This window comes from Ostrinia nubilalis, chromosome 1 (assembly GCF_963855985.1).
Source record: "Ostrinia nubilalis chromosome 1, ilOstNubi1.1, whole genome shotgun sequence".
Taxonomy (NCBI): domain Eukaryota; kingdom Metazoa; phylum Arthropoda; class Insecta; order Lepidoptera; family Crambidae; genus Ostrinia; species Ostrinia nubilalis.
This window is the reverse complement of record NC_087088.1, coordinates 3054210-3076375: the sequence shown is the minus strand read 5'-3', so window position 1 is coordinate 3076375 and position 22166 is coordinate 3054210. Positions and strand designations below refer to the sequence as shown.

The 22166-nt window shown below is 36.1% G+C and overlaps 2 protein-coding genes across 2 annotated transcripts; one reads left to right on the top strand and one right to left on the bottom strand.

The window, feature by feature from the left end:
• Positions 1 to 838: 838 nt before the first annotated feature.
• On the bottom strand, positions 839 to 11157 carry LOC135081031 (protein disulfide-isomerase A6 homolog). Its single transcript, XM_063975786.1, has 8 exons — positions 11002 to 11157; positions 10722 to 10915; positions 10234 to 10458; positions 8436 to 8588; positions 6554 to 6763; positions 4915 to 5069; positions 3002 to 3160; positions 839 to 1924 (listed from the first exon to the last, which is right to left on the bottom strand). The coding sequence occupies exons 1-8, from the start codon at positions 11021 to 11023 to the stop codon at positions 1768 to 1770; spliced, it is 1275 nt and encodes a 424-aa protein (XP_063831856.1). The 5' UTR covers positions 11024 to 11157; the 3' UTR covers positions 839 to 1767.
• Positions 11158 to 15487: 4330 nt separating this feature from the next.
• LOC135075078 (deoxynucleoside kinase-like) lies at positions 15488 to 21804 on the top strand. The gene is made up of 5 exons (XM_063969429.1): positions 15488 to 15589; positions 15917 to 16095; positions 16173 to 16425; positions 17093 to 17247; positions 21112 to 21804. The coding sequence occupies exons 1-5, from the start codon at positions 15553 to 15555 to the stop codon at positions 21286 to 21288; spliced, it is 801 nt and encodes a 266-aa protein (XP_063825499.1). The 5' UTR covers positions 15488 to 15552; the 3' UTR covers positions 21289 to 21804.
• The last annotated feature ends 362 nt before the right edge of the window (positions 21805 to 22166 follow it).

Here is a 22166-nt window from a genome sequence, read left to right as displayed (position 1 = left end):
ACTGTATACTCACTTTTGAACTTTCCCAGAACAGTTAATACCGACAGAGGCATGTGTAGACTTATTATAATACAAAGTGTATGCTGCAAGAATTTTTTTCCTCTAATATTACTAGTCGCAAAATCGCCGAAGCATTGTAATAATAATTAATGAAAGTATGCTGTGTAGCCCATAAATAACAATTCAGAAAACACAAAACAAGAAAAAAAAAGATACAGTCAACATAGAACTTCCTCCTTTTTTAAAGTCTGTAAAAAATTTGAATTCTTTCATTCATTTCTGACACAAAAAGCTAACGACTCACAAGGTGATTCGAATTCCATGTTAACCAATGTTAACTGTCTGCCTGTATAGCAAAAGTTTAAAAGTAGGTTTTTCCTCATATTATTATGGTAATGGGGTTTTTGGAATATTGTCTTAGCTTGTTTACGACTCATTTTAAAGGCATATTATCCTGTTACAGATTTTTATACCTGCTTCTCAGTAAACAGGTGTGTTAGAATGACGCATAGTAGTTCCGAGTTGAGTGTAGAATTACCGAAAATCTTTAGCTATCACAATCAGATAGGATTATTCTGCTAAAAGATACTTAGTTTTATTTAAAATAATCATTTATTTCTCTTGTTATTTGTCACCAAAGTTTTAGAGAAAATAATGTGACAATTAATTAATGCCAATTTTGTATGTAGTCATATTAGATAGCCAAAATTTTAATACGACAATTAAAAGTGCAGCTATCTGTATTTTTACTAAAAATATAATCTTTAATGTAGTTAATGTTAATGTTGTTTGTGTATTAATTAGGTAAAAGGATTTTTTATGTGATAAACACAAGTAGTAATTGTAAAAGTTTATTGGGATGTTTTTACAATGTTAAACGTTTCCAAATATGGCTTTCCTATAAATGCATTAAGGTACAGTATTTATTGGAAGAATTGCCAGCTAATATCTACCTAAATTCTCACCAAAGTTCAATTTAATAAATAATTTGAGATATTCTAAGTTGCATACTATAATACAAAAGTTTTAATGATATTACGCTCCTTAAGAAAACACCAATAATCATTCATCATCATTGCATACAATACAATACACATTATACAGAAAATATTACATAAAAAAATGTCGCGAAAAATAGTCGTTTCAACATTGTGATTTTCAAATAAAGGTATTTCATAATAAATATCCTATAAAAATAAACCTTAGATAAAATTATGTATCGCTGAATCTACTAGCTGGAATATTATTGCCTGTAATTTGCATAGAATTGATTGTTTAACGTTAGGTATAGTTATTGAAACCTATGCTATGATATGCGCAACACATTCGTTGACGCCAAAGTAGGTAGCTCTCCATGTTAAAACCCGCACGGCGCTGTTAAACACAATGTAAGTATAGGCGCCGTTCTATCGGTAAACAAGTAGTTGTGAGTATAAATTACATCGATAGCGATAAATTACTTTCGGAAAAAAAAAGATCTTAGCAAAGCCAATAATGCTAATTTGTGTTAGAGACGTTAATTAAACACAAGCGGGTCGGCATCATTGGGCACAGTCAGACGGTAAAACTTCATTGATAATTGATATTCCCGGTGTGAATAGATGACTATTAGGGATAAAAACCTACACAGACATTGTAAGTACTGCCGACCCACTCACATAGCGTCCTTTTGATTAGCAGTTATTTTCTCAAGCTTTTGGAGGTCGCCTCACACCTGTAAATCTAAACCTAAATCAGACTTGAAACTGAAGCTCGGAGGCGTTTGACTTATAACTCGTCCTTCTCGAGGTCTACGTCGGAGAGGTCGATGTCCTCTTCGGGCGGCAACTCGCCGTCTTTTCCGTCCCAGGGCTCGGTGGCGGAGATCTTAGGCATTTCAGCGCCTTTCACTGGAGCCGTCTGGCCGCGACCGAACGACAGATCTCTGTAATGAAGAGGATTGGTTAGTTTTTGATTGGTTTCAAGGAAGAAATGACAGTTAGGCCGGTTTTAGTATCGCGCTGACGCACGCTGACCGTCGGCGCTGACAGCCAAAATGTATGAAGCGTCGGCGCCGAGCGATCAGCGTTACCAAGAACGTTTCCTTTTATGAGTGGTTCACTTCATCCCTAACTGTAATCATTGAGCATATATTTATTCAGCAGTGGCATAATTTCAGATAAGTAATGTAAAGGTAATAATGGTGTTTTTTTTTTAGATTTCAATATTGACCCTATATTTATACTACATTTTTTTCACCTTATATTGTTCGTTACACAATAATTCCAAGTTTAATGGGGTAATGACGCGGTTTGCCAACCATGTCATGTCATTTGAGTCGCGGTTGATCACATCGTGATTTGTGTAAACAGATGGCAGCGGTCCATTGATCACGTTGTAATTGCATCCAATTGACGGAAATGACAATTTATTTGTTTTACTAATGCGTATTAAGCTGGGCAATAATCACGCTGATAATTAAAGTGGCCGTCCGGTCGCGATACAAGGTATATTATCCTCGAAATAACCTTGTTTCCGTAGTCCGTACTTTTAGTCTCAACAAACAGAGGCCTTTCATGATAGTTATTAGAACAGAAGAGATCTCCAGTAAGAAAACCTTCCAAAGGTGACCAAAGTGACCTACGATCTAGTACAGCGGTTCCCAAACTTATTTTATCTACTGCCCACTTTGAGAATAAATTCTTTTTAGCGCCCCCATTTGTAGTCGAGTGTCGAGTGCTCAGTCGGTGTCTAAGAGTCCTCCTAGTAAATGACGCCTCCCAAGCCTCTACACAACGTCCTATTTTTTTTCGGGGTCTCTTACCGCCCCCCTTTAAGCCTGCAGCGCCCACAAGGGGGCGTTATCGCCCACTTTGGGAAAGACTGATCTAGTATCTAGTGCAGGTCACGAGAAGCACCTGAATGCTAGCAGCACTGGACCTGTCGTCGTGGAAATATTTGAGGGAGGCCTTTGTCCAGCAGTGGACGTCCTTTGGCTGAAACGATGCCATTCTAAACAAACCTGAGGAACTCGTTGATGCCATTCTCTGAGAAGGAGCCGCGAAGCGTGGAGAACTTGAGTTTCTTGGCGTTGACCACCGCCATCGCCGGGTAACCGAAGCCGCCGAGTTCAAGAGCGTCTTCTAAGGCAGGCTGCGCGCCCGCTTCAGCCCAAATCCATCTGGAATAAAATAGTCGGTTATATCATTTATCATCTTCAGGTAATCTACTGTAGGACTGCACAGTCATATGATTCTGGCAGAGTAGAATAGGAACAACTCCCCCCTGTCTACGTTTAAAGAGGGGTATCTACGGGGTAAATCATACCCAGGTATACTTCACGACAAAGATAGAAATATGCAGACATTAAGGAAACAGGGTAGATTCAGCTGTTAAAACACGGTTTTTATATAGATTTGGTATAGAAATACAATTTAGCGCTTAACTAAGTCAGTTCCTGAGGTATGGAAGCGGCACGGTAGGGTTTTTGTGACGGCCAAACGTCAGCGAGACTTCAAATCGCCTTCAGATTTTTATGCTCTATCACGTCATAATTATGTCAATGTAACCCCTCCCGTACCTCAGGTATTGACTCAGTAACCCTCCGTGTACGAGGTGACTAAAAGTTACGTCCCGTACCAGGTGGGGTATGACACACCCCAATATACAAAGTGATAAAATTTTCATACAACATTTTTTTAGGTGGAATTTAATATTTAATATTGATTATTTACGTATGCTAATTAGGTTTAAGAAATGCTCTGAGCTGAAAATATGTATTATAACATTTTTATCATAAAAAAACAAAAAGACACAATTTCCGTTGTTCTTGTAATTTAGGAATCAGTTTCCTGTGTATAATTTTTAATTAGTGCCTTTAATTATGACAACCGTTTTTATTTAACAAAGTACAAGTATTTACTTATAATTTAAAAGTAAATTAAAAACTGGAAGGGTATAAATTTGTTTTGATCATCGGTTTTCAATTTACCATAATTCTGATGAAAGAAAATGAGTATGCTCAATGCATAAAATGGGAGCGTAACAATTTTATTTATTTATAAAATATGTTATTCCATTTCAGTAGCCCATAAATTGTATCACCAAGTATAAATTGTAGCCCATAAGTGTATGTTCACATACATCTTCGGATCTCAGTACTAAACTTCCAGATTCGCACTAAAAGTCATCTCATTTGACTAAAAGTGCTTGAAAATTTCAGATACCGTAAAAATCACGAAAAATAATATTTGTATTGAATTTTATTCAATTGACAAAGCTAAAAATATATAAATTACACCAAAACTGTTAGATTTTTTAAAAACTTTTTAACAACGTCCCGTACCAGGTGGGGTGTGTGACACCCACACGCACTTTAAAGGCATGTAACTCAGTTGGTAGTCACCGCTGGACTAATTTTGCAACGCTAATCGAAGCAGCAGTGTCATAATTCCAGCTACTGAGAATTTCAAATTCAGCACTTGCAAATTTTTAAAATTGTGGCTATTTTTAAAGGGCTGGGGTGTGTCACACCCCACCTCGTACAGCGAGGGTTAAAGCTAACCTAAAATGGTGTCAACTACCACATTTCCCAAGCCCAAAAAAAAAAATTGTCTGTGGTTAGGGTTGCCAGGTCCAAAATCACAAAAGCCGGACTTTGTGCTTCATTTGGCCGGACATTTTACCCTAAAAGCCGGACATGCAATTAGTGTCAGCTCATGAGTACTATCATCATCGGTTGCTAACCAACATTCTGATGCGTGCGCTTCATATGATTCTGTGGCTCGACTTTCGCCTTGCGCGGCAACCAAATAAAAAGCCTAACAAAAGCCGGACACGTCGGACAAGGCAATATTTGGCCGGACAAGTCCCTAAAAAGCCAAACATGTCCGGCTAAAGCCGGACGCCTGGCAACCCTATCTGTGGTGCACTCACCCCCACATCTTGTTCTTGTACTTGTCGCCGAGGCGCGCGAGCACGTCTAAGTATCCGTTGCGGCACGCCGCGTTGCAGTCCAGGATGTGAGGCAGCACTGATACAACGCACAGCGGCGCCGCGCTGCAAGCCTTCATAGTCTCTTCATTCACCACCTGGAAGGAAAAAGGATGATTCAAACATTGATTTTCGACCTTGTGGTAAATAAATAAGGTTAGAATTTTAGTGGCTACATAATATGAGGCTAGTGCCGTATGAAGTCTTAACACTATGTGTGCCCACCCCACCTGGGAATCGAATCCAGCCGCGCTAGGATGCGCGCCGAGATAAAATCACATAGTTGTCCAACACTGAACAGTCGCGTCCCACCCCAGCTATGTCATTGTCAAGATATTATTAGTTCCAATTTTTGCCACTTGACGTCACGACACAATCGTTTGAATCGATGATTTTAGACGTCAAATGGATGGTTTTATCACATAAAATCGATAAAATGCCACGATAAATATTCAATTTATCATGGTGCGCATAGGGTTGCCAGGTGTCCGGCTTTAGCCGGACTGTTTGGCTTTTTACGGTCTTGGCAAATATTGTCTGTCCGGCTTGGCCGGACAAATGAAGCACAGAGTCCGGCTTTGGTTGGTTTGGTTTTTGGACCTGGCAACCCTAGGGGCGCATCCCAGGCCTACTGCATGAACTTCATTCTCTTCCTTTGGTGCCTCATTTACTTAAATCATGTGTTTAGCAAAATTATCAACGTCGTTAATCTCATTTTAAATTATTAGGCGTGAGTATAAACATAGCAGCATAATGTAACGCATGTTACAAAACCAAAACATACATAACGTTACTAGAACTGTGATAAGTTTTACGACTTAACGCAAATCGAAACCTAATATTACAATTTCTTGCTTCAGTTGAGGGCCTACTGGACCGATTATACACATCATGAACCATTTACTGCCACTGTGTTGTGCAAGTTTGTTTAAACATAGAATAGAAGAAACGAAAACAATATAATATTTATTGTTAGCAGTAGTTTGTTTATTGAAGATGTATAAACATTGTTTTGATTGCGGCTAGTTGAAGGTTGACGCTGCCTTGAGCAGGCAGGCAAATTGATTGATTATTCGTATCAAAATTATAGTCTTGGAGCTAATATTCCAAACATATTAGTTTTGGACAGATCTTGGACCAACAATGTAACGTGATCCACGTAAAGTTTTTGTGGAACGACCAAGAAAAAGGTACTGGGGCAAAGGTAATGAAAGAAATCCCAAGAAAGACAGATCCTACCTTTAAAATTATTTTAATTATTTCCAGGTCCAGCGGAAAACGTTGAGACTTTTGCTGTCTTAATTCTTTGACCAAAAACTTTTCCTAACTAGCAAATTTTTCCTGACAGCGTTTTTATTTATTTTTTTAAGTGTCCTCTTATTTATCTGGAAGAGACCGCTTCCTGACTATAGCGTCTACCTTTTTTTTGCATTCCTTACATTTTCATGTAGTAACCAATAAAGAACATCAATCTATTACATAGATCCATATCCATCATGGAACATAAGATGGTGCAGCGACCTAAGTTAATCTTGGCCTCCTATAATAAGAATCTCAACTCCGGTCGCATCATGGAACATACTTGAATAATTTCCGGCGGCGCCACATTCTCGGCAACCTTGTCAAGGGCCCACGCGACGATGTCGCTGGATGTCCGGCCTCCGTTGTAGTCCTCCACCGAGTCGCTGGTCTTCTTGCCCGACGGGAACATCTTTATGGTCGGGTAGCCTTGCACCTGGTAGCGGGCGGCCATCTCCTGGTGGACTGTCGCGTCTAGCGCGCCAACCTTCACCTGGAAGGAAGTAGTGGTGAGAATTTGATAGAATAATAGTCGGAATTGGTAATGCTTCAACCACACCGACGCGTGCAGATCGCCAGCAGATGTTTTATAATGGCCATTAAAGTTTTTAATAAAATTCCAGACTCTATCACTGACTTGCATTAAACCAATTTAAAAAATGTCTTTATGAATGGTTAGTTGATAAATGTTTTTATACTGTCAAAGAATTTCTGAGTGATTGATTTGTGTGACTTCAATTTTTTAATTAATTTATTATTGTTATTAATATGTAGATTCTAATTTTGTAAAATTTGCATGCCTACCCTGGACAAAACATGTTGGACTTGACATTTTCTATCGACCATTTTGTTACCATGTTTCTGAGCAAATAAATGATTTATTTATTTATCGCCGTATCATAGGCAATTGACAGGTCATTGGCCTACGATCGCGTCGGCGATGGCGATCTGCACGCGTTGGTCTGGTTGAAGCATAAGAGGTGCAATAAGTTTCATCAAAGGCAAGCTTATATTTGCTGATAGTTATTGGATTACTAGAATTTGTTCCCGATTTCGTCATGATTGGTTTACTAGTTTTTGCCCGCGATTTCGTCGGCGTAATTTTCCTAAAAAAGTAACTAAGTCAAAGTGATAATAGCCTATGTGATATTTTGATATTAAGCTATAACTATGTATTTAATAATTCGTCGAATAGATTTTGCATAAAAATGTAACAGATATCTATCCCTCCTTAAAAATATATTATTAGGTATGTTTTGCTAGTGCCACCTGCTGTTCCAACGTTAGATTAGGGGACCCAAGTGTGAAATAAATATCATACAATATTTTTAGCGAGAACATTAATTATTGTTGTTTACATATGCAACAGTTTAGTTCAGGCATCTAATATCCACTTTCTGTCGCGTCACTGGAATATTGCCAGGAACGTGAAAATTTGTCATATTTAGGTCGCCACACTCGATGTCAATAACCGTAATGAAAGTGAGTTTGTAAAACTAGTTGGCTTTTTGAAACAACTTCTTTATTTATTGATACTAATTTTTAGTTTTAATGCACAAGCTTACTTATCAGACGCGTGAGCATTGTACCGTTAAGATAAGAGCAAAATAAAAAAGTTTTGTTAGTGATGTTGATAAAGGGGGATCGTTACCCAGGTCCCTTATCAAAATAACCGGGACTTGTCCCCTAGTAAGTGTTCTTTTAGTCTTTTTACATAGGTGGTTTTTAGGTGGCTGATAGTTAATCAGAGAACAGATCATAAATTATCCAATCCATTTTGCTATAATGGGAAATAATGATTTACTTAAAATTTAAATGTATACTGCTTGGTAATAAACGTTTTATACAATGTTCATATTTAAAGTAGTAAAACAATCTCACCATCATTTTATTCTGATGTTCTGTTTTTTTTTCGGCAACTAACTTCTACAGTCAGCGTCAAATAGTTCGTGACACCCAAATTAGCCAACAAGTTCGCAACACATCTTTGTTATTATCAACTTTTTGGCCACTCTGGTTGTAAAAGTAAAGAAGCCCTAATGAGAAGTAGCCCAAGTGAGTATTGCCAAAATGAGAAGTGTTTATAATGAGAATTAGCCTTAATGCGCCTAAATGTTACGAACTACTTGGCGCTGACTGTCCAAAGGGACATAATGATGGCTTACCTTGCCCTTCAGCTCAGTGGCTGCCTTAGCCCAGTGTGGTTCCAGGTTCTTGCAGTGGCCGCACCATGGGGCGTAGAACTCAACCAACCAGAGGTCTTCGCTGTCCAGCACCAGTTCTTTGAAGTTGCTGTCCGTCAGCTCAATGACATCAGACTGCAAGATGAAGAGAATAAAATAATATAAAAATAACAATAGCTATAATCTACACCTCCATGTTATCCATTATTTAGTAAAATTAATGTAATAGCAGAAGAAACCCTTCCATGTCCAATGATTTGCTCATTCCTGGACCTTCCCTACCTTCACTAGTTTGATTAAACAGGGAGAATAACTCTAGTAAGATCTCATAAAAGTTAAGATGGTGGTTGGAATGGTAGTATGGATGGAGTACCTACACCAGTACAGAACAACCTGACCAGTATTCAGTTCAGGATTAATAAAGATTTCTTAATATGTATGAAATAAAAAAAAAAACATGAAAGTCATAGGAGAAATAGTCTACGCCATAAAAACGTAAATACATAAAAATATCGCGATACATTTTCAGTGGCGATTGTGAGAAGGTTGTATTATGTTAGCTCATACATAGCTATACTGCATAATGTTCGAACATATTGCGTCTTGAAGAAACACAATAAAATATTATTTATAGCTGTAAATTCAACATGAACAAAGACTGCTTTATGACGTTGCATTATTAAAACTAATAGGGGAATGGGCATCCTATAATAGAGGTCAGAGTGACGTGTCCCAATAGTAAGCGAAAACGTAAGTATTATTTCGGCAGTGAAAGGACGCGTGGGCCACACGTGGGAGTGGCGCGATGATCGCCTCCACGAAAAAAGCTGTATACATCAATCACCACCTACTCTTTTAAACATAAAATATATTTTAATTTCTATACACATACATACATTCTAATTTCTAATGTTGTATTATGTTATGTCCATCTTTCTGTTATGTTTTTGTGAATGATATGATTTTTGATTGTGTAGTTTTGTAGAAAACAATAAATAAAATGCTATGATGTATGAACATGTGTTTCAAAAATTACCCTGCCCTGAGGTATCTAGGAAATTGCCCAATATTCAAATTTTTAAGTTCCAAGTCAAACTAAAAATGCACTGTATTAGAACTATAAACCTAATTATGATAAAGTTTATAAAATTATGTGTAAGATATTTACCAAAACAGATGGATCACTATGCTATGTTCAGAGAAAACATAAGATAAGAAACCATGTCAAATGTCAATGAACTACATACACATTATTATTAACTAGAAAAACTTCAATTAGGAAGTTTATTTAATTAAAATAAAATTCTAAACAATATTATAATAATTCTATAAAATCAACATGTTAGAAAAATTACATGATTCTGAAGTTTTCATATAAAATTGTATGTGTATCTTTGGCGTTTATTCCCATGTTTTTTCTTACGAGTTAAGTATTGACTTTTGACTAATTTAATTGGTTCATCATCAATCAATCTTCTACGAAATAGATTAGACTGTAGCATTTCTAATTTAGATTTTTCAAGGGGGAAAGTAACACCAGTCCGAATAAGTTGCTTCTTAACTGCATTGGTTTTCACTATTTTCCATGGGATAGAATGGCCATACACCTTTTTCTGCTATTTAAATAAAATATATGACATAGAAAATTAATTTTACATTTGATATATCACTTCATAGTTTACGTAGTTGAGATCTTACATGGTATGTCTAAATAAAATTATCCTTTAAATTTCAAAGGATATTTTCTAAGCAATTCATTTAGTTGTTTCATGATTTTTACCTTGTCTGAGGATGAGCCACTAGACTTTTTGCCGAGGTTATCGTAGGCCCTGTCCTTGGCAGCCTTGAGGGCAGCGTCCACAAATGCTTCTGCCGTTCTCTGACCCTGGTATGGTGTGTTTTTGCTGCCTGTGAACATCTTGATAGTTGGGAAGCCCTTGACTCCATACTTCTGTGACAAACTCTTGTGTTCATCTGCATTTACTGCTCCTACTTTGACTATACCCTGTAAAAGATATCAATGTGGATGAGCAGAAAATTACATGTGTTTAAAATGTTATGCTCTGGCTAATTATAGTTAACTGACTTAGTTTTTAGGCTGGTAACAGTATATGCCTAATCAGAATGATTATAACTTCTTAATTTATGGCTTATCATATTGAAACACCTATTACAGATAAGGTGTAAAATTAACAAGATTTCTAAATAAAAACCCTTCAGGGAGGAATTTATATGAACTTATAGGTAAATAACTTGATGGTGTAATACCTTGAGTGCTCGCGCGGCCTTCTTGTATTCGGGTACCAGGTTCTTACAGTGACCACACCAAGGTGCATAAAATTCCACTATCCATACTTCATCTGAGTTGAGGACTAGTTTATCAAAATTATTGGGCGTTAATTCTATCACGTCAGACGAAGAGTCGTACAGGGCCAGTGACCCGGCAGCACACAATAAAACACCTAAAACACAAGTTCAAATTAGTTCTGCAAAATTAAATTAGTTATCAAGAAACCTCACGGTATAATTTGATGTTATTCAAACTCACCTAGATAAAGCGTTCGCAGCATATTGTGTGATTATTTCTATCTTATGCTACGTTCAATCAGTGGTACCGGCTTTTTCAATGAGCCCTTTTCGCAAAATTGAACAAACAGCCGTGAAATAAACACGTCAATCTTTTCGGCAGTCAAAATTGTCAATGGATTCGTGGAGTCATGCTATTGGTGAATTCAAGTTTGCCGCGTTAGTGGGATGAGATATCGGTTCATGTATCGTTAAGGCCGGCGTACACTACTTACTCGTTTTGGTGTTTCGACGGAATCGTCGATGATGTATAATCGAAGTTCGAAACGCGTGTTTACTGGTTTACTGCCACTCATGCAACCACACAATATAACAATACTCGTATTATAACGCGTGCATTGTAAAACTGAGAAAAGAAAGAAGAAGAAAATTGTAATTTGCACTCTTGATTATTATAATAAAGTTCACTTAACAAGACGAATAATACACGCACCCCAAAGTATGGGCGAGCGAGACTACGAGACTACAATACAGACAATACAGTCTCGATATATTTCGCGCATAGTGTACCTGCGCCATAAATGCCGCAATTGGGTTTTTGAACGAATCTTAGTCTATGGTTTTTTTTATCTGTTTTGAAAAGTGACAACAGGACGGCTGCTTTTTTGGCGGGAAGTTGAAAAGGGCGGTCTATCTGTTTTTATTTAATTCGTATTTTATTGTTAGTTTGTGTATATTTTGTAAAAAAATTGTTGTAAATTAGTAATTTAGTGTGATTAGTGTATATATTATATAGGGGTAAGTCCATTTGCATATTTATAAACTATGGAGACGGAACCAGCTCCTGACCCTGATCCTCCCCCAGCCACTCCACAATCTCAGTCCAATCCTTTATTGACCTTAATAGAGGCTGATAATTTCATATCTAACCAACATGTAAAAGAATTTGAGTCATTTAAACTAGTAACAAATAGAAAAACTCAGAAAAAAATTAACAAACATTTATTAAAGACCAAATCCTCTCCTAAAATGCACATTACCACTGCTTTTCAAGAAATTTTAACGCAAGCTCCTCCAGCTCCGGTAATCCAACATTCTCAACAGAATAACCATATAATAGGCAGAAACAATTACCAGGATCAGGATGCAGGTCCTTTTCTGGTACATGTCCAACAAAAAGAAACTCCCAACTCTGGCTCCACTCTTCACCCCATCAAATTTGGGAATTTTCTATTCAGAAATAATTTAAAAAATATTTTGGATGATGGCATTAAACGAATAGGGCGAAATCGATTGGCAGTGACATTCAAAACACCTGGTGCGGCAAACTCATTTTTGTGTAATCCAATTATATTACATGATTATGTTTTATCTATCCCAACATACAATATCACCAAAATGGGCATTGTCAAAGGCATTCCCTGCGAATGGTCGCATGAAGAGATTGTAGGAAATTTAAGAGTTCCTGAAGGCTTTGGTCCAATCATTCGGTCTCGCCGGCTTAGCCGCAAAGTTACATCACTTGAAGGCCCTAAATGGTTGCCCACTCAGACGGTAGTCCTTACATTCGATGGTCAAGCTCTTCCTCCCCGAATTTATTCCTTTTTTTCCTCACTGCCTGTTGACCAGTACATATTCCCAACAATTCAGTGTTTTAACTGTTGTCGTTTTGGACATACCAGGGTTCAATGCAGAAGCAAGCTATGGGGCAAAGCTGCAGATTTTGAAACAATATTTATTTTGCAAAAACGTGCGATAAGATACTTGTATAAAATGAAAGCAAGAGCATCCCTTAGAGAATTATTTAAAGAAATTGGCATTCTCACGGCCGCTTCACAATACATCTTAAACTGTATTCTATTTATTCAAAAAAATATTACTGAATTCAAAAAGAAAAGTGATATTCACCAAATTAACACTAGAAATAAAAATAAATTGGCTATACCCGCTTTTAGACTTAATAAAGTGTTTGCCTCTTTTATGGGACAAGGTATCCATTTTTATAACAAAGTCCCTGATAAATATAAAGAGCTACCGTATAATAAATTTAAAGATATAGTTAAAGATCACATGCTTAAAAAAGCCTATTATACAACTCGAGATTTTCTTAATGATAAGTCATCCTGGGAGTAGGATTATGGTCCTCTCATGCTCGCACTAAAAAGAATTAAAATGAAAAGTAATGTATAAACTCATAATAATTTCTCAAATGTTATAGTGTCATGCTTCTCAATCTGGACTGTTACTTAGCTTTATTATTAGTTTTTTATTTTAAAGAGATAACTTGGAATTGTCATTCTCACTAAAATGTCTCTGGGGTGGTGGCGTAGTGAGGCGGGTCGTTACATTCCCTCTAATATGGTCGAGTGAAGCGATGGCTGGTTCACTCGTCATGTCTGTGAACAGGCGCTGCTTTCGGGGACTGGTCAATCCAAGTTATTCAAATTTATGTATGCGAGTCATTTCTACTAGTATCTTAATATGTAAGTCTAGATATTAGCACGTCACTACCTTGTTTAATATACCACGCAATCTTGTATACCCATTCTTATAAGATACACCATACAAGAATGCATGGTAAATTCAGTGAACTGCTCCTGAATCGAATGTACCTACTACTACTATTTCTATTTATTTATATTAACCGGCAGACAGTGGTGACTGAGTTTGTTGCGGCGCTTCTTCTCAGCACTTGCCAAATGTTGGTCTCGAAGCGCTGGTAGGGTAAAAAGATTATGAGACATGTAGAGGCTCCTTAAGAGCAAAATGACGATTTGTAAGAACTATTTATTAGTCCAAACAAATAAAGAAATTTTGACTTTGACTTTGACTTTGAAACCCAGGTGCTTTAAATGCACCGGGGACCACTCAGGCTCTAATTGCGACGAGACAGATGTTTCCTGCATTAATTGTGCAGGGAAACATCAAGCAAATGAACAAACCTGTCCCGAATTTATACGACAAAAAAACATAAAGCATTATATGTCAGTTAACACAGTATCATATCTAGAAGCCTCTAAACAGTTTCCATTCACTAAGTCATACTCAGATGTCACAGCTAGTTCTCCCAAATCACCTTCACCTTCAAAACCTGTAACAGAACAAAATTCATACAAAAAGACAGTTTTTATAAATAGGAAAAGAATTACTCAGCTCCCACCAGGCTATGACAAGAAAGCACACGAGTCTTTAATTGATCATATTCCATCTCCACAAAATGGTTGTGGTTTCTTGTCTGAGCCCTCATCTGCAGGGGACTCTCACTCTGTCTCCTCTCAGGATCTAAATAATCTGCTGTCTTCATTGATTAATATTATAGTTAACTCTGCATTACCGTACTCCGTTGCCATTTCTTTAATTAACAACTTGTCAGTCTCTATTTATAACATTATCAAAAATGGATCAAATCCTCCAGTGGAATTGTAGAAGCATTTCGTCTAAAACAATTGAACTCATTACATTAATTAACCAACACCAGCCATTTGCCATAGCTGTCTCTGAAACCTGGCTGAAGCCAGGCTATAACTTTAGAGTTCGTGGCTATTCAGTCTTGAGAGATGACAGAGATGATGGGTGGGGTGGTGCCGCTCTACTGATTAAAAAACATTACTTATTTACATCACTAGCACTTCCTTCCTACAATAATAATCACTTGAATGCAGTAGCTGCAAAAATTGGGGATATTTCAGTACTGTCTGTATACATTTCTTGCAAAGATTCATCTGTTATTCCGATTTTAAGAAATTTAATCCTATCTCTTCCTGCGCCTGTGTTAATTTTAGGTGATTTTAATGCACACCATTCTCTTTGGGGTGCACCAGTCAATGATTCATTTGGTAGTGATCTTGTGGAGCTTATAGACGAGTTAAATCTGTGCGTTTTAAACGATGGTTCAGCAACAAGGAGACCCTGTCCCGGCCAATCTTTAAGTTTTGTCGATATCTCACTTTGTTCACCTACGCTATCTTTGAGTCTGAGTTGGAGATGTTTATCATCCACTTATGGTAGTGACCATGTTCCGATTGTCATTACGTTACCAAAGAACAACCGTTCTGTAGATCCACTTCCTCCCTTGCGTAAATATATTCTAAACAATTGTGATTGGTATTCATTTAGCATATCTGTTGAGCAGAAAGTCAAGTTATTGCCGAAAGTTTGTAAAGATAACCTCAATAACTCATTTGACAGCTTAGTGTCAGCCATTCAATCATCAGCTGATGCAGTTTTTAAACGTAAAAATGTTGCCAACAATAAATTACCCTCACCGCCTTGGTGGGATCCAGAATGCACGGCGGCTATTAAAAAAAGAAAAGATGCCGAAAAAGCATGTCGCGATTCACTAAGTATGGAAAACTATTTAAAGTTAAAAAATGTTACTGCTGCAACCAAGCGGTTGTTGAGGAAAAAAAAGAAAGAAAGACAACAGGACATGACATTGACAGAATTTGGTTTTGTTTGTGGTTACATGCGTGTGTTTAATTTTGTATTTACAAGAATTTTTGTTAGTTTTAAAGGTTATTAAACATTTCTTGATATGTAAGAAAAAACTAAAATTAATAACAAGATAAACGTAATGTTCAAGGGTCGTTTAATTACAGTATGTTTTAGAGGTACTTGTATTTATTATTCTTTAACTGTCATAATGACAGAGAGCTTTCGCGCCTTGTAATTTCGGTAAACCTAATTTTGGGGGCAGTTTAGGCGGGAAATTACTATTGTCATTTGGGTGCACGTACGCACACTGGCTGGGGATTTTTATTTATCGCCTTTCCAGTGGCACAAACTTAGCATCAGCAGATTCAGCAGCTTGGCTTCACTTGGGCAGGAATTCCCCTGTTGTAATTGACTCGAGAAAATAATAGCATAGCATTCAGTGCTGTAGTGGCAAGCAAAGTGAAGTGTTTTTATCGTATCTAAAACCAGTGAAATCGTTTCAGCCCAGAGATCATTTAGCAAAATGAGTGCAATGAACGCGAAACCTTTCACTGTTTTCGTCGAGGGCAATATAGGAAGTGGAAAAACAACGTTTCTCGAACATTTTAGACAGTTTGAAGACATCACACTGCTGACTGAGCCAGTGGAAGAATGGCGCAATCTCAAAGGATGGAATCTACTTGTAAGTGTATGACCGTGTAATCAATCAATTTTGCTGTAGTTTCAGGGTTAATAGTGGTATTTTTCCCATGTTTTCAGGATCTGATGTACAAGGACCCAGCCAAATGGGCGATGACCTTCCAGTCGTACGTGTCTCTGACGATGCTGGACATGCACCGGCGCCCCACGCCGACGCCCGTGAAGCTGATGGAGCGCTCTCTGTTCAGCGCCCGGTACTGCTTCGTGGAGAACATGATGCGGAGCGGCACCCTGCATCCGGCCGAGTTCGCTGTGCTCGACGAGTGGTTCCGGTTCATTCAACACCAGATACCTATTGAAGCTGATCTCATAGGTATTATAGCATTATCAACATAGTTTTATGCCAAAATGTGCAATCAATATTGTGCACATTTTTGGCTCACTTGATATCATTAAATTAAGTAGACCGACCTATCTTTATCAATGTATGAGTATTATTGATAACAGAAGAACCTGTTTTGACGTGTAAAATATCCTACTAATATTATACAGGGTGTTAGGTAAATGGGTATATGAGCCGACACTAGCCCATGTTAACATGGTCATATAAATGGTATGGTGAAGTCAGAAAATTGATATCTTCATTTTAATTATTTTAATTTTCATACAAATCAGATTTTATAAAATTTATTTTGTATGAAAATAAAAATAAACAAAATGATGTTATCAAATTTCTGACTCTACCATACCATTTATATGACCGTGTTAACATGGGCTAGTGTTGGCTCATATACCCATTTACCTAACACCCTGTATATGTGAAAGTTTGTGTGGATGGCTGGATGTTTGTTACTCTTTCACGCAAAAACTACTGAATGGATTTTGTTGAAACTTTATCTTTATTTTGTTTGTAACCCAGATTAACATATAGGCTATAATTGATGCCAGTCTGTGACACTAAATTTCACGCGGGTGAAGCCGCGGGCAAAAGCTAGTAATAGTTTCAATTTTATTTTTAACACCAATTTTATGCATTTCAGTATACCTTAAAACCACACCATCTATTGTGCATGAGAGAATAAAGAAGCGAGCTCGTTCCGAAGAGCAGTGTGTTCCGCTGTCCTACATTGAAGACTTGCACAGATTGCACGAAGACTGGCTGATAAATAGAACTCTTGGGGAATGTCCAGCTCCTGTAAGTATACCATCCATTGTTTAATATTATAAGTGTGACATCAGTTATCATCTGACTTAGATTAATAAAACCTAGATGGATAGTCTTCATACAAACGCTTCGTCAAGAGTGAGGCAAAAATCTTATGTCATTAGTGTCAATTTTGTTAGGGAGTGTAGACAGTGAAGGCGATTTTCCCGAAAGTAGGGAAATTTTTAATACGTTTTTAATTATTTTATAATTAACAAAAACAAAACGCATCATGTACTTACTTATTTATTTAATTCAAAGTACCTACCTAATAACAATAAAATAAATCGACTTAAAAGTCTCGATTTCATAAAAAAAGGAAGTGTATTTGTACGGCGAACAATTGGGAAATAAATCTTGTTACTGGTATCATTCCCGTATTTAATTTTTGAAAGCTAAATTCAAGCAAAATACGCGTCGAATTGTAGTACTTACTTATGAAATGTAACACTGGTCACTTTCTTTCGTTTTTCTGATGTATTTTAGACACCCTTTCACAGCACAAACCGTTTTAATTAATTAAAATTCGTCGGACGTGTTTACCAATTTTTCACTTTGACAGTTCATGTGACGTTTACGAGTAAGCCATTCTGGCTCACTAAAATCTGCCTCACCTTTCGTGCACTGACTATCTATCTAGGTTTTATTAATCTAAGTCATCTGAACAAACCTATTTGGCACACAAACTATTTAACCTCGTAAGTCCCCGCGTACTTGTACAAGTACATATTAAGGATACTCTTGTGGCGGAGTTTTGGGCTGACACTGTGTAGGTTTGTTGTCGACACGAAAAGAAGAAGAAGGATAGTAGTTCAGACCTGACATTTAAACTACATAGCAAGAGTAACTGCCCAATGTACTTACCCAAGTACAAATTTTTCTTTCCCCATTTACCGGGTAGTTTTTTTACAATGGCAAAAATGATACGACCATACTCATTCAATACTCTATGGTCAATTCCGCCATGTTAGACAGGTACAGTGTTGCCAACGAAGTATCAAGCTCCCCACCAGAATTGACCTCTAAAATCACCAGAAATCCACTAATAAAAATCGCACCATCGTAAAAATCGCTAAATTTTCCACTATTTTTTTGTCTGGCAGATTTGTGGTCATTTTGAAATAAAACAATATTTTTAAGATATATTTATTAAGATTTATTACCAAGAATCCCGAAACTTTTGCGTATACTGTGGTTTTGGCATAGTTATCAATGACGAAACATGAAACAAAACCGTCAAAACCACCAACGTTTTATTAATCTAAGCCACCAACACAATGAGCGCGAACGAAAATTGCGACTTTAGGAAAGGGAACTCAGGGAATCCCCGATAATAATTTATTGTCATTTTTCTTAGGTCTCTTTACTCCATAGAGAAAAGTAATACATAGGAAATAGAGAACCCTCTCTGTCAAATTTTTGAGCCTACTAATTGACAGCCTGGTGTTAAATTCCCTGTACTTAACCTACGTACGTAACGCTCACATACATACATAGTACACGCACACATACATACATAAAGTCCACGCACACATACACACAGTTCACGCACACATAGGCCCTCATAACCTTCAAAGAATTATTGTTTTTATGATTTGTACAATGTAGAATTTTTTCAAATCCATTATTTTGAAAATATTTATCTTTATGGTGTACGTATTGTATTATTTTCAAAACAATGGATTTGGAAAAATTCTACATTGCACATGGAAATGCAAATAAGTAAACAAAAACTTTTGAATTTAATAATTTTACTTTATTTATGAACACACATAATATTATACACCAAAAGCGTCTTTTCGCAAAGTTTTCAACAACACTAAAAAAGCATTTGCACATTGAGAAAACTCAGATCACTTGTGAACATAACAGAAAGTTTCTTCGCGATTCACGAAGGAACGAACAAAACTCCGATGAACCAGAACAGCAGCAGGTACGAAGGAATGAACTTGAATTTGACTCGACGACTCTTCAATACTTTAATAGGGCCACAGAAAACTTAAATGATGGCTAAGAAAACAAGAATGCATTTAACATAACAAAAACAACACCGGCCATTTTGGAGGAAAAACAAAGTTGCCATATGTTAAATAGTAATTTCTACTACTCTATTATGTAAATTATAACAAAAATGTCAATGTTCAGTTTTAAATTAAAACAAATTAATTTCATTTAAAAAAAGTTTTCACATTGTAATTAACAATATTCTCAAATATATTTTAATTAAGAAAAAAATGAAAATATGAAGGAAACAGGAGCAGCGACATCTAGAGCGTTTTAGGGTAGTTAAAAAGTATTTGAATTTATTCACCGATGTCGCTGTTTGGAAGCAAGTTTCACTTCGATGACCGTTGTATGGAAGTTTCCACACCCTGCTTTACTCGCTAGCTCGAACAGTGTTGCCTGCACGATGAAATTAAACTCCAAAAACGATACGAGTGGACCATATAATCGTTGTTCCAATGTTTAAGAAAAAAAAAGCCTTAATTCTTAAATTCCACTAGATAAATCCACTAGCCACTAAAACCCATATTTGTCCGCTAGTAGGTAAGTCAAAACCACCAGATTTAGTGGAAAATCCACTAAGTTGGCAACACTGGACAGGTAACGTCAACTGTCAGTGTCAGTGTCATTTTTTCGTAAAATGGTCACGGGGTCGGATTGCCGGCTGGCACGAAGATAGTTTATCTGTTTATATCAAAGTAATCTTTGGTTTTTTGTCTTGTTTTTTAAATGTATCAGTAAATATAAATGATAGTTTTTGTAAATTAAACAAAATTTAAAAAGAAATTTAGTATTTTAAGAGGTTCATGATCGGTCAAAATAATTTGTACTTGATATAGTACGTTAGCATTAGTTACACAAAAAAATGTATGAAATTTGTATTAGGTATGAAATTAGCGTTTTTTTTTCTTCAATGTTCATTACTATGTAATTTCTTTCATAGTATAGCTATGTCCATCATTCTTTTTTTATTTGAAATTTGACTTCAAGAGCTTACTTTTACGTATAAAATGCTAAACTTAATTTTATTTTTTTAATTTGAATTTAATTTTCAAAGACAGCTCGTCCTAATTGTCGTCCGTTTCCATTAAACAAAAATAAATATATATTTTATACAGATACCAATTTTCAAAAAATGTTTTAATTTTTTTTATAGCTTAATGTTGTTTCAATCTACCTACAAAATTTCATAACATTTGAATTTATGGCTTTTTAAAAAATCCCAAAAATATTAGTATGAAAAAAATAATTTTGGTGAAATTCTGCATATAAAACGCTAAGGCCAAATAATTTTGTCTTAAAGACTGAATTTTATAATTATTGCTTACTTAAGTGTTTAGAAGAAAAAAATGATTTATTTTTAATACATAAATAAAACCTTTATCTTAATATTATTATTTTTTTACACTGTATAAAAAGCCTAACGTACTTACAGGAGTACAAACTATTTTCAATATTTTTCTTTTAAAACAGGTGCTAAAGATGCTTAACTTACAGTAAAAAATACAAAACATAAGGTAACACTTAAAAAACTATGTAAAACCGTCAATATTTTATCTCGGTCTGAAGCACATTTCTTAGTTTGTACTTGGTATAGTACATCCGGCAGATATGAATACTGCTGTTGAAAAAACACAGGACTTACGAGGTTAACCCAGTTATAAGAACTTTATCTTGTGGAATGTTCTTATGAGTATGAGTAATGTAATGTAATAATTCAATCTTCATTCAATTTGGAAAAAGTTTTGTTGAAATGTAAATGTTAACTAATAGTTTCATATTAATTAAAGTTAACTTAATGTACCTTAAACCCACACATGCCATTATAATAATGAGCCTCTTATTTTTTAGGTGCTGATGTTGGATGCAGATCTTGACCTCTCCCAAATCACAGAAGAGTACAAAAAGAGTGAGCACCAGATTCTCAGAAAGGCTGTTGATGTGGTTATGAGATCACCCAGCAAACTTAGTCCTAAGAAACCCATGCACAGTTCCCCTATAAAGATTGTTCCACAGCTAAGATTATAACACCAAACTATCAACCTTTTTACAAAGCATTGCCTTTGTATTGACTGTATGACTTCTATTTCTTATAGATCAATCTAATTTACCTGACTTTATTATGGTTGAAGGGTGTTTAGTGAGTAAGTAAGTGAAAATAGTAAATGATCACATAAATGGATAGTATTTATGGACATCTTGCAGTGTCAAGCTTTAAGGTCTAACTAAGACCATTTGAGTGGGTTTGGACCCAGTGAAATATTAATATAATTGACCAAATTACATAGTAATTTAAATTTGATTTCTCAAGATATTTTTTTAATTAAGGTTACAAAAACAAAGTGTATGGACACCATCTTATTGATTAAGATTTCGGTTCAAATAAGGCAACGCATTTATAAATTGTATTTGTAATGTCCTATGATTTAATTCAGTGCCTATACTTACCTACTTAGGTAGTTGGTAGTACTCGCTGAAATAAATAATGTATGAAGTGTAGCTTGATATATTATGCTAAATAAATGTTGTTTTCTGACAATAATATATGGAGTTCTTTTATTTTTTCCTGAAAGTAAAGTACTAGAATGGTATTGGTAATAATAACAATACCCATAATTAATAACTCTCTTAGATTTTGTATAACCACAGAATAATAATAAGGATATTATGTAACAGTGTAATGTGAGGGTGCCCCACAGATGGGTGCCCTGGCACTGGTTGATGAATGTGCCTACGTAGGCTAGAAAACATTAATTTCCTTTGGTAGATTGTCGTTAACAGACATTCTCACACTACTATGTTGACTGACTTTTTCATTGTTTCGGGGAGTCCCTGCATGTCGGCTAAGTTATCGACTATAACAATGAGATTGTCTTAAATGCTGTCGTCAACTACCTTAATCTAAG

Excerpts from the sequence above, each read along its gene's own strand:
- LOC135081031 (XM_063975786.1), bottom strand. The coding sequence starts at position 11,023 with ATGCTGCGAACGCTTTATCTAG. Across the intron at positions 10,916-11,001 it reads GCTGCGAACGCTTTATCTAG|GTGTTTTATTGTGTGCTGCC; the intron begins GTGAGTTTGAAT and ends CTTGTGTTTTAG. Across the intron at positions 3,161-4,914 it reads TACAAGAACAAGATGTGGGG|ATGGATTTGGGCTGAAGCGG; the intron begins GTGAGTGCACCA and ends ATTTTATTCCAG.
- LOC135075078 (XM_063969429.1), top strand. The coding sequence starts at position 15,553 with ATGTTCAAGGGTCGTTTAATTACAGTATGTTTTAGAG. Across the intron at positions 16,096-16,172 it reads TCAAAGGATGGAATCTACTT|GATCTGATGTACAAGGACCC; the intron begins GTAAGTGTATGA and ends CCATGTTTTCAG. Across the intron at positions 16,426-17,092 it reads TATTGAAGCTGATCTCATAG|TATACCTTAAAACCACACCA; the intron begins GTATTATAGCAT and ends TATGCATTTCAG.